Source organism: Panthera uncia, assembly GCF_023721935.1.
Source record: "Panthera uncia isolate 11264 chromosome A3 unlocalized genomic scaffold, Puncia_PCG_1.0 HiC_scaffold_11, whole genome shotgun sequence".
NCBI classification, from domain to species: domain Eukaryota; kingdom Metazoa; phylum Chordata; class Mammalia; order Carnivora; family Felidae; genus Panthera; species Panthera uncia.
This window is the reverse complement of record NW_026057578.1, coordinates 30,348,738-30,369,065: the sequence shown is the minus strand read 5'-3', so window position 1 is coordinate 30,369,065 and position 20,328 is coordinate 30,348,738. Positions and strand designations below refer to the sequence as shown.

General features: G+C 47.6%; 1 protein-coding gene across 1 annotated transcript; it reads right to left on the bottom strand.

Moving 5' to 3' along the window:
- Positions 1–3,901: 3,901 nt before the first annotated feature.
- Positions 3,902–19,132, bottom strand: PRNP (prion protein). The gene is made up of 3 exons (XM_049651082.1): positions 19,074–19,132; positions 16,309–16,406; positions 3,902–6,247 (listed from the first exon to the last, which is right to left on the bottom strand). Exon 3 carries the CDS (start codon positions 6,235–6,237, stop codon positions 5,455–5,457), a length of 783 nt encoding a protein of 260 aa, XP_049507039.1. The 5' UTR covers positions 6,238–6,247; positions 16,309–16,406; positions 19,074–19,132; the 3' UTR covers positions 3,902–5,454.
- Between the last annotated feature and the right edge of the window lie 1,196 nt (positions 19,133–20,328).

Below are 20,328 nucleotides of genomic sequence, written 5' to 3'. Positions count from 1 at the left end.
AACAATGAAGCCGTGACTGCTGTCCTTATGGAAAGAGATTAGGACACTGACACACAGAGGGAAGACCCCGTGAGGTCAAGGGAGAAGACGGCCATGTCGAAGCCAAGGAGAGAGTCCTCAGGAGAAACCATCCCTGCTGAAGCCTTGATCTCAGACTTCCAGCCTCCACAACTGCGAGGAAATTAATTTCTGTTTCTTTTAAGCCACCCAGTCTGTGGCAATTTGTTCTGGCAGTTCTAAAAACCTAAAAGCGATGGTATAGTCAGCAAGGAAGGCAATGAAAATGGGCTGTTGGAGTGACCGGGTCAAGCAAGGGCGCGAAGGGATATGGAGTCACTGAAGACTGGTACCTTTGTCCAATACAAAAGTTAAGACAATGAGCTTGTTTTTGCTTATTTGTTTGTTGTTTGTTTTTAGAGAGGGAGGGAGGGAGGAAAGGGGCAGATTTGCCAGGACAGTTAGGGAGGACGGGCTCCCAACCCACACTCACTCTGGCGGCCTGTACCTTGGGGGCTCCAGGAGGTGACCCATGCTCTAGGGGACCATGGTTTAATTGGAGGGGTCCACCACCTGTGAACAACCTTTGGGCCTGGCTGAAGGTCCCCCCTGAAATAATGCTAGGGGGCCACATATGGGACAGTGAGCAACAGAGGGTCTGTTCAGGGGAGGAGGAATGTTGGACCCAGCTTGCTTTTAGGATTGCTGACCCTTCCTCCAGGTTCTGCTTGGGGTCAGCTAAGTCCCCTGAAGCTGGAGCTCCGTGGGAGACCAGGGGGTACCATTCACAGAGGCCGTGAGCTGTGCACAGTGCCTCAGGCCTGGGACCTCTGAGTCTAACCGTTAAATATCACCGCAAACCAAAGGCGAAGTGTTTCCACAATATACTTTGAGGAACACGCTATTTGTGTGACCTTGGACAAGTGACAGAATGTCTCTGGGTATCAGGTTTCTAAAATAGGGATCTTATGAAGATCAGATAAGGCCTTTCATGCCCAGTGCCATGCATGAAGCTGTACTGAAGTCTGAGAAAACACTAGATCCCTGAAGGCCTAATGGCCAGGCTGGTATGTGCCCAGAGAGGAATTAAAAATAGTCATTACAGATCTTTTTCTCCTTATAAAAGCAGTATTTGGTCACTGTAAATTTTCTGGAAAATAGAAAAATAGAAAAATAAAAACTCACCTGTTATCTACACCCAGCAATAAGCACTTTAACATTAAGGCCTGTGTATTTCTGGTATTTTCTTTTTCTGTGTGTTTCTATATTTTATTTCTTTGTCTTATAAAAAATGGGTAGGTTCTTATAGGTTCATACTCTGATTTTCACTTAAAATCGTGTTATGCACACTCATGTAACAAACAATTCTTTTGAAGTGTGATAGTTGCAATGCAGCATTCTGTTGCACAGAAACAACTGTAATGTAAAAAAATGGCAGTAATTCTGGTTCACTATTATTATTATTTAGTTTTTTAATGTTTGTTTGTTCTTGAGAGAGAGACAGAGACAGAGTGTGAGCAGGGGAGGGGCAGAGAGAGAGGGAGACACAGAACCTGAAGCAGGCTCCAGGCTCTGAGCTGTCAGCACGGAGCCCAATATGAGGCTCGAACCTACGAACCATGAGATGATGGCCCAAACCAAAGTCGGATGCTTAGCGGACTGAGCCACCCAGGTGCTCCCACTATTACTGAGCCAGAACTTCACAGGGCCAGTCCTGGCCTGTCTGAGAATTTACAGACACTTGCATGGCTTGAGGACATTTGACAAACTAATGACTCTTGCAAAATCCTTCCCTAGTTTCCCCCTAGAAGCCTGAGGGAAGGGCTGCTGCTAACAGCTGCAGGCCCTGGAGGAAGAAAAGAGTCCAAAGGACAGCTTGCAGCCCGTGGCTGCCCTCTCCTCTCTCCACCTGGATCCAGCCAGCACTTTGTAGGGACCTCAGGTTCGTGGGTGTGGGCACCGCGGCCCACGTATCCAAGTTCTTTCTGAGCTCCCTTCCCCCACAGCCACCCCTGGCTATCTTTCTGACATTGAGGTGTGTATACCCACGGTGTCCACCTGCGGAAGGTCGAGCAGATAAGAGGACTGTATGAACCTTGGAAGTTGGTTTGGGGCCATTTGGTGGAGAATTCCAGCATCCTCGGTACTCAGAATCTAGTCTAGGAAAGGGGGGCAGTGGACTCTACGTGCAGGCCTAGACGGGGACCCTTTGAAGTACACAGCGAGGGCAGGGGCCCCAGAGCTCCAGCCTGAGGGCTATGAGAAGCCAGTGTCTCATGTGGCCTGGGAGGGGGTGGGACAGTGATGGGCCCTCCGAGGCCTAACTCCCTGTCCCATTTGGCAAGGCCGGAGTCTGGGGAAGCTCAGGTTCTGGCTGAGATTAAGGCTCCCACTATGGTGGGAAGCAATACAAACCCAAATTTCCATCCAAAGCAGCGGACACTTACTTATTTGGTCTCAGCCCCAGAGAGGTGGGAAACACAAGTTGACACGTGACACTTCCCCAGAAGAAACCTCTCTGGGAGTTAGAATCAGTTAAGTCAATTGTTTTCAAATTGTTTTTTTCCTTTCTTTTTTTAAATGTTTATTTTTGAAAGAGAGAGAGAGAGAGTGGGAGAGACAGTGAGTGGGGGAGGGGCAGAGAGAGAGAGGGAGACACGGAATCTGAAACAGGCTCCAGGCCCTGAGCTGTCAGCACAGAGCCCGATATGGGGCTAGAACTCATGAACCGTGAGATCATGACCTGAGCCTAAATCGGACGCTTAACCACTGAGCTACCTGGGTGCTTTTTTTTTTTTTTAAAGAGAAAATTCTTTTAGCACAACTCACAGGAGTTGGGAAGTAACAGGAAGAAAATACGGGGCCTGAGGTACATGGTATATCAGGGACTTTGGCTGAGTATCTATGCTTTGGACATTTGAAGTCTTCTCAGCGGGCCACTCTTGAGAAACTATGATCGACAGGTAATGAAGTTTATTTTTAAAGAATTAGGAAAATGGCCCAAACTGAAAATAGTTCTAGAAATTTTTATGTTCGGGATTAAGTTTGAGGCTTACTCATGGATGAGTCATGCTTTTGAAACTTAGGTGTCCGTTCCAGCAGTTTTGCAAACGATAGGGTTCCGACGCGTGGACTTCTTTCTTGCCGTTTTTAGTACAAAGTTGATGCTGCGATCGCTACTGGATATTGGCATTTCCTAAGGTATTAACAAATACTGTGAGTTCAACCACCGTCATTTCCGTGATTACTCCTGCTCTTGGTAAACTACAGTTGTGAGAGAAAGCCTGCCTTGGAAAATGGAGAGAAGAGAAGCACGGGGGGGGGGGGGGGGGGGGGGGGGTCCCTTACACTTGTGAGGAGCGCAGGAAAGAGTATGGGACTTGAAGCACTGTGACAAACTTGAGTGGCCTTTGTGGACCTGAGGTGTTAAATTTCAGCCCAAAGGGAGGGACTGCCCCTGGGGCTCCCAGGGTCTGGGAGATTTTATGAGCTGAGACTGGGGGTGAGAGGGGTGTGTGTGTGTGGGGGGGGGGCAATCAAGTTGGTACCTGAGAGCCTGTTCAGTTCCAATTTAGTCAAGAAAATCCTCTATTTCAAAATCCAGGACAGAAAAGCAGCTTCCAGAGTGCCAGGACTGTCTTCCTCTGCTGCAATAGTGCCTTTGGCATCTACCCAGTGCCAAGGACACTCAAGATATTTGCAGAAAAAATGAAAAGGTAGCCGGGAGCAGCTGGCATGCATGCCCGGAGCACAGCTGACGGCAGGATCGCGAGCGGGTGCAGGGGACACTGGTCACCACAGGGGCGTGGGGACTGCACGAGCCGCTTTGTTCCAGTTCACCCCCACAATGACCCTGCCGACACAGGGCACAGTGGAGAACATCACTGCCAACACCACAACACGCTCACTTAGCTCCTGTTTAATTCTGGTCCAGATATAGAACATTTATACAATTTTTTATACAAGTGCATGCAAAGTTACAAATATAGAAAATATAAAGTACATGCATATTTCAAAGATCCACCATGGATCTTTATACAAAACTATTCAGTGCACATGTAAGCCTGAGGACCACGCAAAAGGGTTTTCTATGTATTAAGTATTTAGTACCTTACAAAAACAGGTGGTACGATAGATCAGATAGATGTTAACTCCTCTAACCCAAATTTCTATGTTGGTCATACACAATATATATATATATATATATAATAATTTTTTTTTTTTTTTACATCAAATACCCGCACAGTGCAAGCCAGTAACATTGCAGGACGGTAATTTATCAGCTAGGTGACAATAATGAATGATCCAGACAATAATTTTACCTTAAATAACAGTAACAGAATTCTTTTTTTCCACTCTGAATGGATATTTCTGTCATCTGCCACCTAAGGTATTTTTGGGGATGGCCAAACCAGGACTTGACGCAATTCTGGCTTTTGACAGTTATGACACAGCAATGGAGAAATGCGAGCACTTCTTTTGTCTACTAATCATTTTCTTCATTGTGTAATGCTCTGGGAGAACGGTATTTTCACGCTGCATCTTCCTCTATGTCAAAATGGTTCTGGTGCCCAGGTAAATGACCAAAGATTTGCTCTCAGTGCCCAGAAAGTGGTGCAATTTTTTACTGCCCTACTTCTCTACAGTTTAGGTTATGAAAGAAAGGAATGCCACGAGTAGGCGCTTTAAACGTCCAAGCCGGGAGCTCGCCTCCAAGGGCACCAAGTGTTGGGCTATTTTTTAGTCTTTTTGTGTTGTTGGTTACGCGCGTTCCCTGTGAAAACCTCGTCTGCCGAGGTCTAGTGCCTCTTGACACAATAGCTGCTGTGTAGCCCACACTGCAAAATGCAAGACTCTGTCCCAGCTCTGTGCAGACACAGGGCACGTGCTCTCTGGCGCGCTGAGCCTGGGCCCAGGAGCTAAGGATCTCTAGTTTTGTTTTTTGAATGAGCATCATGTGGCCATGATACTCAAATTTGGCAGAAATGCTCTCTGAACGGGGAAATGTAGTCAGGTTCTCTTAAAACGGGTGAGAAAAATGTCCCACGTTGCCGTGAAATCACGGCTAAGATGGGGCATTAGTGTACTGAGCTCTAGCTGGGGAAGGAGCCGGAGGTATTCAGGCGAAGGTACTTGAAGGCTGTTTTGAGAATCGATTTCGCCTCAATCTGCCACACTAGACAAAAAAAGAAGCCCTAGATCAACCCATGATTATTTGTTGTTGTTATTCCCAGCCCAGCACTAGCACTGGCCCACGAAGGACTCAATCCCTCGGGGCTCGAATAAATAGCATCCTGGGTCTGCTCTACATTTCCCGGGGCCATCGGTGCCAAGGGTATTAGCCTATGGGCGATAGAGAAGCAGGAATGAGACACCATCACTACAGGGCTGTAGGTAGACACCCCCTCCCCCAACCCGTGAAAGATGAAGAAGATGGGGAAGACGGCAAGGCCGCCCTCAACCCCCGATCAGGAGGATGAGGAGCGAGAGGAGGAGAATCACGGGAGGCGGGGAGAAGAGGATGGCGCTCGCCCCTCTTTGGTAGTAGGCCTCGGACTCTTTCTGGTACTGGGTGACGCACATCTGCTCCACCACGCGCTCCATTATCTTCATGTCGGTCTCAGTGAAGTTCTCCCCCTTGGTGGTGGTGGTGACCGTGTGCTGCCTGACCGTGATGTTGACGCAGTCGTGCACAAAGTTGTTCTGGTTGCTGTACTGATCCACTGGCCTGTAGTACACTTGGTTGGGGTAGCGGTACATGTTTTCACGGTAGTAACGGTCCTCGTAGTCATTGCCAAAATGAATGAGGGGCCGGTTCATGGCACTCCCCAGCATGTAGCCGCCGAGGCCCCCCACTACCGCCCCGGCTGCCGCGGCTCCTGCCATGTGCTTCATGTTGGTTTTCGGCTTACTGGGTTTGCCCCACTGACTGTGGGTGCCACCACCTTGACCCCAGCCGCCGCCGGCGTGGGGCTGTCCCCAGCCGCCGCCGGCGTGGGGCTGTCCCCAGCCGCCGCCGGCGTGGGGCTGACCCCAGCCGCCGCCGGCGTGGGGCTGACCCCAGCCGCCGCCGCCCTGGGGTGGGTAACGGTTGCCTCCAGGACTGCCCTGCCCCGGGTACCGGCTCCCCCCAGTGTTCCATCCTCCACCAGGCTTCGGCCGCTTCTTGCAGAGGCCCACGTCACTCCATGTGGCCACAAACAGAACCAGGATCCAGCCGCCTATGTGGCCTTTCACCATGACGATGTATCTGCAAAATGAGAAGGGCGTCAGCATCTTACATTCATGTTGGAACCACTCGGCGCTTGCTGCGTAATGAATGAATGCTCGAGTGAGAGCGTCTGCATGTTGGTCACAAAGGCTCTCCACTCCTACCTCTCCTCTGTGGCACTTATGATAAAAGTAATGTCAAATAAAGTGTTAACACAGCCTTGTCCTTCTCTAAGGACAGATTTGTCCTTCAGATCATTTCTGGCTCTGTTTCCTGGAAACCTGATAGCGATGGAATGTTAGCAATGTTGCTTATGGTAAAAATAACCCGATTGATAAAGTGCGTCTGGTGGGTCTGCCATAGCTTTGAGCATCCCTAGAGGGGTGATTGCTGTAACCAGGCATGTCCTTGTGGGAACCCTGGAAGCAGTGCCCCTTTGGGGCTGTCACGAGGGACGCCAGATCCTGCAAGGTCTGGGGCTTCTACGTGAAGGGGAACTCTTCATGCACCAATACGGGCCTCATTCCCTTGCACCCAAGGAGTTACTTGTAGGGGCTGGGAGTGGAGGCAAGTCCCTGGCTGCTGTGTGGACTGCTACGAGGATCCTGGTGTGGCCCCTTCTGGAACCTTCTGGGAACTTGGTGTGGCCCCTATGGAAGTCTTGTGAGCTAGGAAGCCCCCCCCCCCCCCCCCCCCGCCCCGGTTGAGTTTGCAGTAATTAAATGACTTTGAAAATCGCTGGTTCATGTCTTCTTTCATCTGCGGGAATGAATGTCAGCAGGGAGCGAGTCCTGTTTGCTGCTCTCTCCTCGGGACCTGGGGTGGCACCTGGCAGAGCAGGCCCACGATAGGTGTTTGTGCGTGAAGGAATTCATACCCTCACAACGTGTAAGTGCCGGCAAGAATCTCCTCAAAGTAATTCTCAATACAACAGTTTTTGGAAACGGGAAACATGCAGGATCTTGCAAGCCTGCTTGTCAATTCATCTTTTCTTCTATAAAAAGGGCTGCTCAAAGCAGGTCAGAAATGGCCGTGTCCACAACATTTGCGGATACTCAGTCACTGAATGAGTTTTAGTTCGGCATTTAATGGCTTATGAGTGACTTATTTTCTAACTGTTGGTACAAAAGAAACCGGTCTCACATACAATGACCAGCACAGCTCAGGACTAAACCAGCCACGTATCCTGGATAATGACTGATGACCCTCTACAGAATGCACGTTCATCAAACTAAAAACCTCCCTTCCGATTAAATACCTTATTTCCCCTGGGTGCTCCGTTCCAAGCGCAGAGATCAAAGACACACACACACATGCAGGGGAAGGAGAACGATGCAGTAAGTAAATGAATTCACATCTTGTTTATGCTTCTACTATCATTACTGAAAATCTCGGTGGCCATAAGTGAATAAAAATATATCTGAAAGTTACAAGCCAAGTTCAACTGCTCAGATCATGCCAGTCAGGATTTTTGGAGGCTCTTCTGGGTAGGGCTAGAGGGGCAGGGTCCTGAGACACGTCGGCTGGCCTTCTTCTGGCACCCTCAGCACGAGTCCCCGGTGCCCAGCCTTCTACAAGCCTGCTCCCCTGGGGTATTCTTCACTTGCACACAGGCTCCAGCTCTCGGCCTCCGTGCTGCCCACACTTCTGCTCACACACTGCAGGGAACTGAACTAGGGGAGTGTCGCCCCAGCCAACATTTCCCAATTTAATGGAGTTTTATGTCAACAACTACTTTGTTCACCCCAATGAGCCGAACCCAGCCAACACCGTGGAGTTATTCTTGAATTTCCTCTTTCTCACAGGACACGATGATTCTACCAGCAAATCTTATCAGCTCTATACTGAAAATAAATCCTAAATCCCAAAACCACTCACATTTCCCGACACTACTTAGTATCGTAAGTGAAGCATCTACTGCTCCTGGACGGGCTCTTTCAACAGCCTCCAACCAGCCTCCCTGCTTTCCTCAGGCCCCCACTGTGTGTTCTCTACTCAGCAGCCCAGGGCTCACACAACCTTTTAATATGTAGCTCACACCATGCCTCTTCCCTTCCCCACAAGTGGCACTCTTTCATGCCCAGGGTAAGACCCCAAGTCCTGACCATGCCGGCGGGGCCCCACATGACCTGCCTCCGGCTGCTTGCCTCTCTGGCCTCCTCCTGCTCCCCAGACTTAATAAGCACTTTCCCATCTCAGGGCCTTTGCACCTGCTGCTCCTAGGACTGGAAGGTTCTCCCTCCACAGTTACTCATGTGGCTCAAGTTTGCTCTAATGTCACCTCTGCAGGGCTGCCCATGCCACTCTACCTAAGCCAGCACCCTGCATCCTATCCCCTTATCCTGCTTCATTTTTTTTTTTGGGGGGGGACGGGGGGAGGAAGAGAGAAAGAAAGAGAGAGAGAAAGAGACAGAATCCCAAGCAGGTGCCATGCTCATCACAGAGCTTGATGTAGGGCTCAGTCTCATGACCACGAGATCATGACCTGAGCCGAAATCAAATGTCAGACCCTCAACGGACTGAGCCACCCAGGCGCCCCTCCTGCTTCATTTTTCTCCAGAGCAGGGATGCTTACTTGACATCTACGATTTATTATTTGCTTCCTGTTCACCTTCTCCACGGGAGTGCAGGCCACCCCAGGGCGGGAGTTTTGTTTTGTTCACAGCTGGGCCCCAGGTGTGTAAACACAGTGCCTGACTTACACAATAAATGCTGAGTGAATGGAGGAGTGTGAACATATCTGTTATAAAGCATAAGAAATAACCAAACTAAAAATCAAATTGTTACAAGAGTGAACCATATTTATGAATTTTCACAACACTCTTTCCTGCAATGGCCGGCTGTCTAACAACTACGATCCACTTATCTAAAGGTTGACCTCACCTGCCATCTGGACTCTGGCTGGATGGCGATGTTACCTGATATGGTTGAGGCAGCTGGAAAAGCAGGTAGCAAGGGAAGTAACACCGAGGCTGGCTTTGAACATGCCCTGCCCAAGGCTGTAAGAGTCCCAGCTCTATAAGTGCGTGCAGGTATGTGAGTAGACGGTGACACCACATAGTAAAGGCGGCACAGAGAGGGACTCGGTCCTCGGGAGGACCGGGACACGGGACGTGGAAGGGGGCACAGAGCTTTCAGAGTGGAGACAGGCAGTGAGATAGAGTGTCAGCAGGACTGGGGGCCGCAGGTGGCTTCATCGAAGTGGGGCCTTCATGTGCAGCAGAGAGGCAGGCGGGGTCAGGCAGGAAAGGGCCTCACCAGCAAGCTGAGCAGACACCCCCACTGCCTTGGGACAGTCTACACCCATTGTTCCTGGTGCTAATATTAAGAGCGCCCCTTTCATTCTCAAGAGTACCCCAGTATGTTAACACAGGCAGCCTAATTATAAAGCATATTAAGTAGTCTGGAGTTGATCCTGAAAGTACTAAGGAGCCAGTGATGAGTTCTGGGTTCTCCCTGAGAAAGAACATTGTGGAGAATGGACTGGGGACTGTGTGTGTGTATGTGTGTGTGTGTGTGTGTGTGTGTGTGTGTGGACACAGGGAAACTAGTTTCAAGGCTACTGTAGTGATTGAGGTAAAAGATGGAGGCCTTGCCAGGGAAGGAGATGGTCTCCTTGCATGGATGGTGTGCGTTAGAAGGCAGCTTCTAGAGGACTTGGTGTTTGTTGTGGAGGATGGGAGCCTGGAAGAGTCGAAGTGGCACCCAGGCTTGTGGACTGGACAACTGCATGGACAGAACACAGAAGTGTGGGGCAGGTCTCGGGGGAGGTAAATGAGGGGCTTGGCTTTAGCAACACTCTTACTAAGCTGTGTGTGCCATGGCACGCATTGCTGCCCAGTACTTTATTAAAGCCAAATACTGGATAAACCAGGCTAATCACAGAATATCTGAGGACAAGACCATTTGGAGATGAGGATCAGTTGAGAACAACAAAAGCAACATTTAGTTATGAAAAGTTATTAAAAATAACAGCTACAGTTTGAAGTATAGAACCATTTCTAAAGGTAAGTGGGACTCAAAACTTACAGAAGACCTTGGAGAGTTTCTTTCTGTTTGTGATAAAATTGGGAAGATCTTCTATTATTTAATGCAAACCTCTCACTCTACAAATTAGGCTACCAAGATTCAGAGAAGTCAGGTGACAACAGCCATGATTACAGTGCCGGTTAGTAAAATCGCTGGGGATGGAGATTGGGATTCTGAGTCCCTGGCTGTGCTAGGATACTATTCCTATAAGATACTCTCTGTGAACAGTCAGGTTGTAGCCCAATCCTCTGGTACATTTCAAGACATTAAGTATGTCAAAGGTCAACAGCTCTTTATCACTTTAAAAAAATACTCTTAGCAGACTAGGAATAGGAGGAAACTCCCCTAACCTGATAAACGTTATATAACAAAATCAGTAAACACACTTAGTGGATAGCCTCTGAAGGCACTCCTGTCCGAGATCAAAAATAAGACAAGGACGTCCATCATCACAGTACTGAAGGTCCCGTTCAATGCCATATGCAGAGACAAAGAAGTAGCCAGGGCAAGAAATGCAAGGAAAGAGCCAGCTGTCGTTATTTGCAGTTAAGGTGATCACACAACAGAAAACCCAACAGACTCATCAGAAATGACATGAGACCCAGTTCTAGAGTTCAGCAAGGCTGTGGGATACAAGACTGGCTTAGAAAAATCAACAGCATTTCTCTACACCAGCAGGAATCAACTAGAAAAAAAAAAAATCACAGTAGCGAAACCAAACTGTAAAATTTCCAGGAACGGATTTAACTGAGAAAAAATAAGACTGGGGAAACAATTTTTTAACTCCAATAAAGAACACTGACGATGATCTGTAAAAATGGAAAGGTATTCATGGCTTTGACTGGGATGACTCAGTATTAGAAAGATATCTGTCAATGACCCCCCCCACCCAAGTGAATCTATAATTTCAACCAAATGACAAAGTCTACCTGGATTTTTTGAGGAGTTCGATAAGCTTACAAGGTGAAGGAATGTCCATGAATAGCAAACTCCACCTTAAAAAGGAACAGAGAGGAATCTACTGCATCAGATATAAATCCTACTACAGAGCCATAGCAGTAGAGACCGCACAGTAGAAGTCTAGGAACAAACCAATAGACCAACGCGAGTAGAAGATAAACCCTTGAATATATACTTTAGCAGGGACTTGATATACAATAAAGCAGGTACCACAAACCATTGGAGAAAGGAAGGTTGTTCAGCAGGTGCTTCTGGGAAACCGAAGAAAAAATAAAACTGGATCCCTAACGCCACATGCAAGAGCAGACTCTAGATGGAATACAGACCCAGCTGTGAAAGGAAAAAGTAGGTCATCAGAAGAAGACACAGGGGTGCCTGGGTGGCTCAGTCGGTTAAGTGTAGGACTTTGGCTCAGGTCATGATCTCGCGGTCCGTGAGTTCAAGTGCGGGAAGCCTGCTTGGGATTCTCTCTCTCTCTCTCTGCTCCTCCCCTACTTGCTCTCTCTCTCTCAAAATAGATAAACTTAAAAAAAAAAATAAAAGAAGAAAATACAGGTGTATGTCTATGTGACCTGGAGGAGGAGTAGGGAAAGGACTTTTCATTTTTTTTAATTAAAAAAAATTTTTTTTTAAATTTTATTTTAGAAAGAGACAGAGACGTGGGGGGTGGGAGGGAGGGGAGGGTGGGTGATGGGTATTGAGGAGGGCACCTTTTGGGATGAGCACTGGGTGTTGTATGGAAACCAATTTGACAATAAATTTCATATATTGAAAAAAAAAAAAAGAAAGAGACAGAGACAAAGCATGAGCAGGGGAGGGGCGGAGACAGAAGGAAACACAGAATCTTAAGCAGCTCCAGGTTCTGAGCTGTCAGCACAGAACCTGACATGGGGCTCGAACTCATGAACCGTGAGAGCAAAGCCAGAGTCAGACACCCAACTGACTGAGCCACCCAGGTGCCCCAAGGAAGGACTTTTTAAACAAAAAGCACACACCAAGAATAAGAATCTTATGACATGAAAGTTAAGGATTCTTGTTTAATGCTATGAAGAACACTACAGACAAAATTAAGAGAAGGAGTACATAATGGTAAAATAAAAATATTTTTAGTATTTAAGACCAACAGAGTCTAGAACATTTCTAGAACTGACAAGGAATCCTTGCAAAGCAGTAAGAGACAGTAATTCCAACAGACAACAGGGCCACAAGATATAAAAACTGATCATTTATAAAAGAGGGAGAGCCAAAAGGGCATGAAAAGATATTCAAAATCATTAAGAATCAGATAAAATGGAACCAAAAAAAAAAAAAAAGTCACTTACACTTGACACTCTAGCCGAAAAGAAAATAATTACCAAACCAAACCAAAACCACAAGAGAGTTGGATGATGCCAAGAAGGCAGAGATGTGGGAATAAAGGAACCCATGTGACTATCAAAGGTGTGGGTGGTTTAACTGAACAGAAAGAATGAAAATAAATTAAATGATTATTCAACTCAAAAAAGAAGAAAACAGAAAATTTCAAAATACAACATCATAGTTATAAAGAAATAAGAGATGAAATTAGAACTTAATAAATAAAACCCAGAAAAATGAGGAATTTTTTTTTCTTTCCTTCTTTCCTTCTTTCTTTCTTTCCTCCCTTCCTTCCTTCCTTCCTTCCTTCCTTTGATAGAGAGGGCGCAAGTAAGCAAGGGGCAGAGAGAGAGAGAGAGAGAGGAAGAGAGAGAGAGGAAGAGAGACAGAGAATCCCATGACAGACAGTCCCATGAGGGGCACAGAGGGAGAGAGATGGCGCAAGTGAACAAGGGACAGAGAGGGAAAGAGAAAGAGAATCCTATAAGGGACAGTCCCATGAGGAGCAGAGAGAGAGAAACTGGGAGGAAAGAAGGGAGAAAGAGAAAGAGAGAGAGAGGAGCGGGGCTCACTGGAAGCAAGGCTCGAACTTCTGAACAGTGAGATCACTGCCTGAGTCAGATGCTCAACCAACTGAACCACTCAGGTGCCCCAAGGAATTTCTAAATAAAATCAAATGACTTGAAAACGTAATAGAAACACAAGCACACACCACTACACAGAGCCACATGGGGAATTGGAAAGGCAAAATAACCTTAGAAAAGGAAGCCTTTAGGGGCACCTGGGTGGCTCAATCGGTTAAGCGTCTGACTTCGGCTCAGGTCATGATCTCGCGGTTTGTGGGTTGGAGCCCCGCACTGGGCTTCATGCTGACAGCTCAGAGCCTGAAGCTGCTTTGGATTCTGTGTCTCCCTCTCCCTCTACCCCTCCCTACTCAAGCTCTCTCTCTCTCTTTCTGTCTCTCAAAAATAAATAAACATTGAAAAAAAATTAAAAAAAAAAAAAAAAGGGAAGGCTTCAAAAGAGTAACAGCCTTCTATGTGTAGCTGTGTTCCATGAATTAAAATCTGTGGGATGGACTGCCTTTTTGTTAAAATATAAATTACAAATACTGACTTTAGAATTAATTCAGCCAACAAACATTTACGGAATAACTAGTATGGGCCAGTTTTTAAATAAATAGAAATTTTGAACTGACCACTAACCATAAGAGAAATGAAAGAAAAAGTTGTGAAAAATTATATAGTATAATGTAATATTTACAATACAACAACTCATTGATTCATTCAACAAATATTTTTTTAAGTTTATTTATTTTGAGAGAGAGAGGGAGAGAGGGAGAGAGGGAGAGAGGGAGAGAGGGAGAAAGAGAGATCGGGGGAAGGGCAGAGAGAGACGGGGGGAGAGAGAGAGAATCAGAGAATCCCAACATGGGGCTCAACCTCACCAACCGTGAGATCGTGACCTGAGCCGAAATCAAGAGGTGAACACTTAATCTGACTGGGCTACCCAGGCACCCCTTGTTCAACAAATATTTCAGTGTCTTCTAAGGTCCCAGCATTGTGTTAGTTGCTGGAGACACAATGGCGAGTAAGGTATTTAGCTTGGTGGGTGATGTCATCTAGTGAAATGGGCAAAACTGGTGGGGAGTCCTGCTTGGAGGGAAACCGAGAGCTGTGGTTTGGACATGTTAACTTGGCAACATGTATGAGATGTTCAATTTAGGCAACTGTTTTAAGAACCTGGAGCCCAGCAGAGAGAATGGTTAGAGTGTCTTTACCTGAGCAACAGCGTCTAGAGCCAAGGGCTGATAAACAGGCCGAGACTGAAACCCCAGCACTTCCAGTGTAGGGCTCACACCCTTAGTCACCCAGCCTCCACCAATACGGGTGCCAAAATCCAGCAGAAAATACCGCCAAACTGATTTTGGCAGTTAGTAAAAGAAGAATACACTGTGACCAATAAGGATTATTTTAGGAATGCGAGGATGGCTCAAAATCAGTAAATCTATTAATAGGTTAAAGAAATAAAACTGTAAGATTCTCCGCAGATACTGAAAGTTTTCAATTAAAATCAACCACCAGGGGCGCCTGGGTGGCTCAGTCGTTTAAGCGTCCGACTTCAGCTCAGGTCACTATCTCTCGGTTTGTGAGTTTGAGCCCTGCGTCGGGCTCTGTACTGACAGCTCAGAGCCTGGAACCTACTTCGGATTCTGTGTCTCCGTCTCTCTCTGCCCCTCTCCCACTTGTGCTCTGTCTCTCTCTGTCTATCAAAAATAAATAAAGGTAAAAAAAAAATCAACCTCCATTCTTATTTTTAAAAAGGTGGGGTTGGGGGTGGGGTGGGGTTGGGGTTGGTGCCTGGGTGGCTCAGTTGGGTTAAGTATCTGACTCTTGATTTCAGTTCAGGTCAGGTCATGATCTCAAGGTTTGTGCGATCGAGCCCCATGCTGGGCTTTTTGCTGACAGCATGGAGCCTGCTTGGGATTCTCTTTCTCCCTCTCTGTCCCTCTGCCCACTCTCAAAATAAATAAATAAATAAATAAGTAAACAAACAAATAAGCATTAAAATAAATAAGAGCATGTGGCCTTGGTGCATGAGCAGATGGCAAAGCAATGGAACTCGAGAGAAGGCATGTAAAAGATCCATGAATTACCCCATTTATACACAGGGATACGAGAGTCAGAGCTGGTAGGAACTAGCCTAATGGTCATGTGCCAGGGGCCAAACTTCTAATACTTAGAACACTTTATAACTCGAAACTTAACTGGCTAAATTGGGAAGTGGTACCAAACAGCTTCCCCCACCCCCAAAGTCCCCGGGGAGATTCCTCATCTTACCAGGGCAAAGTAGAACCTTGTCCTATTTTCATCTTTTTGAGGTCACTGCCCCTTAAAGAATCTGACACAAACTCGACAAGATTTTGCAAAAACACTTTGGGATGTGGGGTTTCATGGGTACCTGAGGCCCAGGTCTGGACTGAACAGGACCCCCAACCCAGTCCATCACCAGAACTGCCTGAAGCGCTTTTAAAAAGCAACACTGCAGGTGCCTATCCCAGGCCCGGAGCCTGTGAGTGTCTAGCAATGGGATTTGGGGATTTATAGAAGCTACCCAGGGAACTGCACTCCCAACCAGGCTTCAGAGCTAGGTCCTCAGGAGCACAACGGTGAACCACATTTATAATGCTTTTCGTGAAGGGGCACGCTTCCCTGGCAGTGATCACACACACAGTTTAACAGCATTAAGTACAACACAGCTGAAGAAAAAGGATTAACAAACCGGAAAAAAATAAAATGCTCCCAACTGTAAGTCCTGCTACCCACACTATTCGCTGAGGATTATTTTCCAGTGTAGCACAGTCACTGGGTGAGATGCAGGGGCAATCTGAATGTTTAATACAAAGCAGTTCACAGCTGCTACAGGTGCCTTAGAAGAGGAAGTAAGATCTGAAAGGGAGAATGGAATTTTTTTTTTTTTTAAATCTTTATTCATTTTTGAGAGACCGAGTGTGAGTAGGGCACGGGTCAGAGAGAGAGCGAGATACAGAATCGGAACCAGGCTCCGGGCTCCGAGCTGTCAGCACAGAGCCCGATGCGGGGCTCGAACTCACAGGCTGTGAGATCATGACCTGAGCTGAAGTTAGACGCCCAACCGACTGAGCCACCCAGGCACCCCATCCAGACCCTTATTTTCTATGACAGTTGGACACTTTCAACCTTCAGAAGACCAAAGAGATTCCACAGGGTACATACGTCTGTCGTGGCTCAGCTGAGCTGGGATTGTGCCTCTGAGAAGACCGGCTGCTTCGGCTTGGCTAAAGTTATTCAGTTTTCAAATATATTCGGGAGTCCTTAAAAACAACAAAAAAGAAAAAACTAGAATTGATAAATAAATCTAAGAACTGATTCCTTAAAAGAAAAACCTAATATATATATTACTAAACTAATAAATCTACTCAAGAAAAAAATGAGACAATATTTGAAAAAAAAAAGAATGAGATCATTTTAAAAAGCAGCAAACAGGGGCACCCGGGTGGCTTAGTCAGTTAAGCGTCCGCCTTCAGCTCAGGTCATGATCTCGTGGTTAGAGAGTTCGAGCACCACATCCGGCTCTGGGCTGACAGCTCAGAGCCTGGAGTCGGCTCTGGATTCTGTGTCTCCCTCTCTCTCTGCCCTTCCCCCACTCGCACTCTTTCTCTCTCTCTCAAAAGTAAATAAACATTAAAAAAATAAAAATAAAAAGCAGCAAACAGGACACAGCTTTCCCTCCTTCACACACAGAAAGCTGTGGGTCTGTATCATTTTATATATTGAGACATATGTGACCAATTTAAAAAACTGTATTATTTAGTAAAAGCAAATACTAACAAAAAAGAACATTAAAATCACCTCTAACTTCTATTAAAATGTCCATTTTTTGGTGTTTTTACTTTCAGATTTTCCACATATGCATTCACATTTGAGTAGTTTTGAAACCTGCATTTTGACTTGTCAGTTTCCCCCATATATCAGAGGCTCCAAAATCATGACTTTTGATGGTTACATAATGTTCCTTCCAGTTAATGTGCCATGATTTTCTGAGCTACTGCCCTGCTGTTGTTTCCCAGTTGGTTCTAATTTTAGATCATTCTGCACCAATATGTGCCTGCTTCTGGCTTTTTTTCTTTTGTTTGCTTGTTTCTTCCATTGCAGGTAAATTCCCAGCAATAGGGTTTCTGGGTCACCATTTTAACTTCTTAATGAAAGCACTGCCAGATTGTTTTACAAAAAGTCTGCAATAATTCAGGACACCCAGAGGGGTGTGACTAGGAAAAGAATAAAGGTGTATCACATAAATTTCACATAAGTTTCACATAAATTAATCTTGGCAACAAACTCGGATGCAGGTATCATTTCCTCTATCATTTCTTCTATTTTATGAATGGACTAGAGGACGATTATGACATTAGGTGACCCTCCAAAGTCAGGAAGTCGGTAGCAGGGCCATCTTTTTAACTCCAAAGCCCTGCCACACCTTTGGAAAACTGAATATTCAAGTTTCATGGCAGTTTTCTTTCTTTCTTTTTTTTTATTTTTAAGTAATCTCTATATACCCAAGGTGGGGTTCCAACTCACAACCCCAAGATCAAGAGTCACATGATGTACAGACTGAGCCAGCTAGGGGCCCCCTCATGGCAACTTTCTTCTAGGTGTTACTGTAACTATTACCGTTTTTGGTTTTGTTCATTTAATAGATGTAAAATGATAATCCAGACTTCCTTTAATTTGCATTTTATTGTGTAAATCGCTCATCATTTCACCATTTTTCTATGATAATCTTGACATTTTCCTCTCACAAATATGAAAACCGTGTCAGATACAAAACACCCCCTAGCCCTCTGTTTTCCTTCCCTTTCCAGCTGGTTCTTTTTAAGAGCTCCCCGGTGGTCATGGAAGTTAAACTGTTCCCTATTGGTGATTTTTCGCTTTCTCCTTGAAGTCTGAGAGAGTTCTTCATTTTTCCAGAGGTCTGACCTCTTTATTCAATTTTCTGTTTCTATTTTTTTGGTAATTTGATTTGTAAACACCTTAATCCTATTCCACCTGGAGTTTTTTCGCCAGGAAAAGGGAAACATCTCAGATGTTCAGCATGTGGGGAAGTGTTTATTAAACCGTGATGCTCCGAATGGAAGAAAAATACGCAACCATGACGATAGTCACGATCAAGGCAGGAGCCGTGTGTCCCCGGCCACCTGGCACACCAGGCCTCGAGACCGGAGAGCCGGGCCACCCGAGGCCCCACCCCGCTGAGGGCCCCGCCCACGCCCACCCGCTCGGCCCACGCTCTACCAAGGGCTGGACTGGTGGGGCCGCCTCTCGGGGGGACCTCGCCGGCGAAGGGGGCCCCCAGGCGCCCGGACTCCCCTCCCGCCGAGGCTCTGGCTCCGGGCTGGCGCCCGCTCCCCACCCCCACTCCGCGCACCCTGGGGCGTCGGGTGGGGCCGGGCCCTGCGAAGGGCGTCCCCGGCCTCTGCCTGCCGGCGGGGAGGACGACCAAACGGCGAGCAGCCCGGAGCCCCGCGACCCCCCGGCGGCTCTGCCCGGAGCCGCTGGCGGGCCTTCTTGGGTTCCCCGGGCGCGTTTGCGCGAGGTGATCGCCACCACCTCGCCGGACTTTCGGCCCCTCGGGCCGCGAACACGCTCTGGGCAGGACTAGACACCGTAGCATATCGTCATCCCTCCCCAGGGGGCCAGGCCGGCCGCGTCCGCCGCCCCCAGCCCCAACCAGGAAAGCGAAACCAGGCGTTTTCGTCACCCGAAAACCCACGAGCACCCTGGGGCAGGCCGGACGCGCCCCGCGCCCGCAGGGAAGCCCCCTTCTCCTCACGGTCAAGGTCTGCCCCCGTCCCCCAAAGCCCCGGGTTCTCGCTCCCGGGTTCCGCGGCGCCCCCCCCCCCCCCCTCCCCGCCGCACCCCGGTGCTCCGGACCCCCGCCCCCGCCCCGCGCTGGGAGTCGACCAGGCGACTGGTCTGTTTACCTGCCTCGGTAGCACAGGAGAAGCTCTCCGCGCCGCGGCTGTCAGCGACTGGCGCCTGTCAGCGACTGGCGCGGAGGCTGGCGAAGCGCACCGCCCAGGATGACGGCAGGGGCGGGGAAGGGGGCGGCGCGTGCACCAATGACCACGCGGTCTCAGGCGCGCTCCCGTGCGACGCGGGCGGGCGGCGGGGGTTTACTCCCGGAGGTGCGGACATGCCAAGGGCTCCCGGGCGTCTGAGTCTCCCTGAAAGGCGTGTTGGGATTCGCTTAAACGCTTGCACCGGCTGATGCCACCTCCCGGTGTCATCACTCCCTGACGTTGCTCATTGACTGTAAAAATCATCTTTAAAAAGAAATTCGGCCCGAAGCCCCAACTCCCCCGTTACATAATGGAGAGAATGAGACGTTAGGGAATGAGAAAGCAATTTCTGGAACTTTGGTAGCCAGGAATTTCTAGAGAGGAAAAATTTTTTGCTACCTTGGATTGAGCCCAGTTTTATGAATTTTCGCATAAATTCTTAAAATTTGAGGCCTAGGAAGAACATTGGCCATCACCGGTTCTTTGATTTACTCAGTTTCTGTTCCTTATTTTATGCAAGAGAGGTGATTTAGATTGTGACATGCACAGGGAAAAATGCACTCCATTTAATAAGTCCACTCACATCACCTGTGGTAAACAGACGCGTTCTGTTTATTATTATTCCTGTTCGCATTATTCCTGCTAAGAAATTAGGTAGAGATTTGTCTCATGTAAAAGATGGTCAGGGATGAAGTGATAGAAGGATGGGAGTTAAGGTTTGGGGAACCATCTAAATTATAACCCTGAACTGGGTCACTTTTAAAGTGAAATGGGCACCAGTATTAATTAAGTAGGTCAGTGGCCATAAACCAAGACTGCTGGGAAAAATGGGACATCTAGTCCCCTTGTTATGGGCAAGAGGCCCCACTAAGTTTGTAAGAAAGGAGGTTATAAAACACGGAGACACCCATTGGAAACAGGATTTGGATTGCATACCCCTACCCCAGGGTGGATCACTTAAGTGGGAGGGGACAAGTGGGCAGGAAGGGGAGAAGTCAGAGACTACAGGGATGTGGAACAGTGCCTCCTGATGTTTATGTGAATGAGTGATGTTTATGTGAATGTGGGAGGGAAGTTGAAAGGTCAGCTGGGATGGGAAATGATAGGTCTGGAAAACATGGATGGCCATCCCTTGGGACGATTCAGTAACAGAGAACTGGACTTTGGCCAGTTAGAA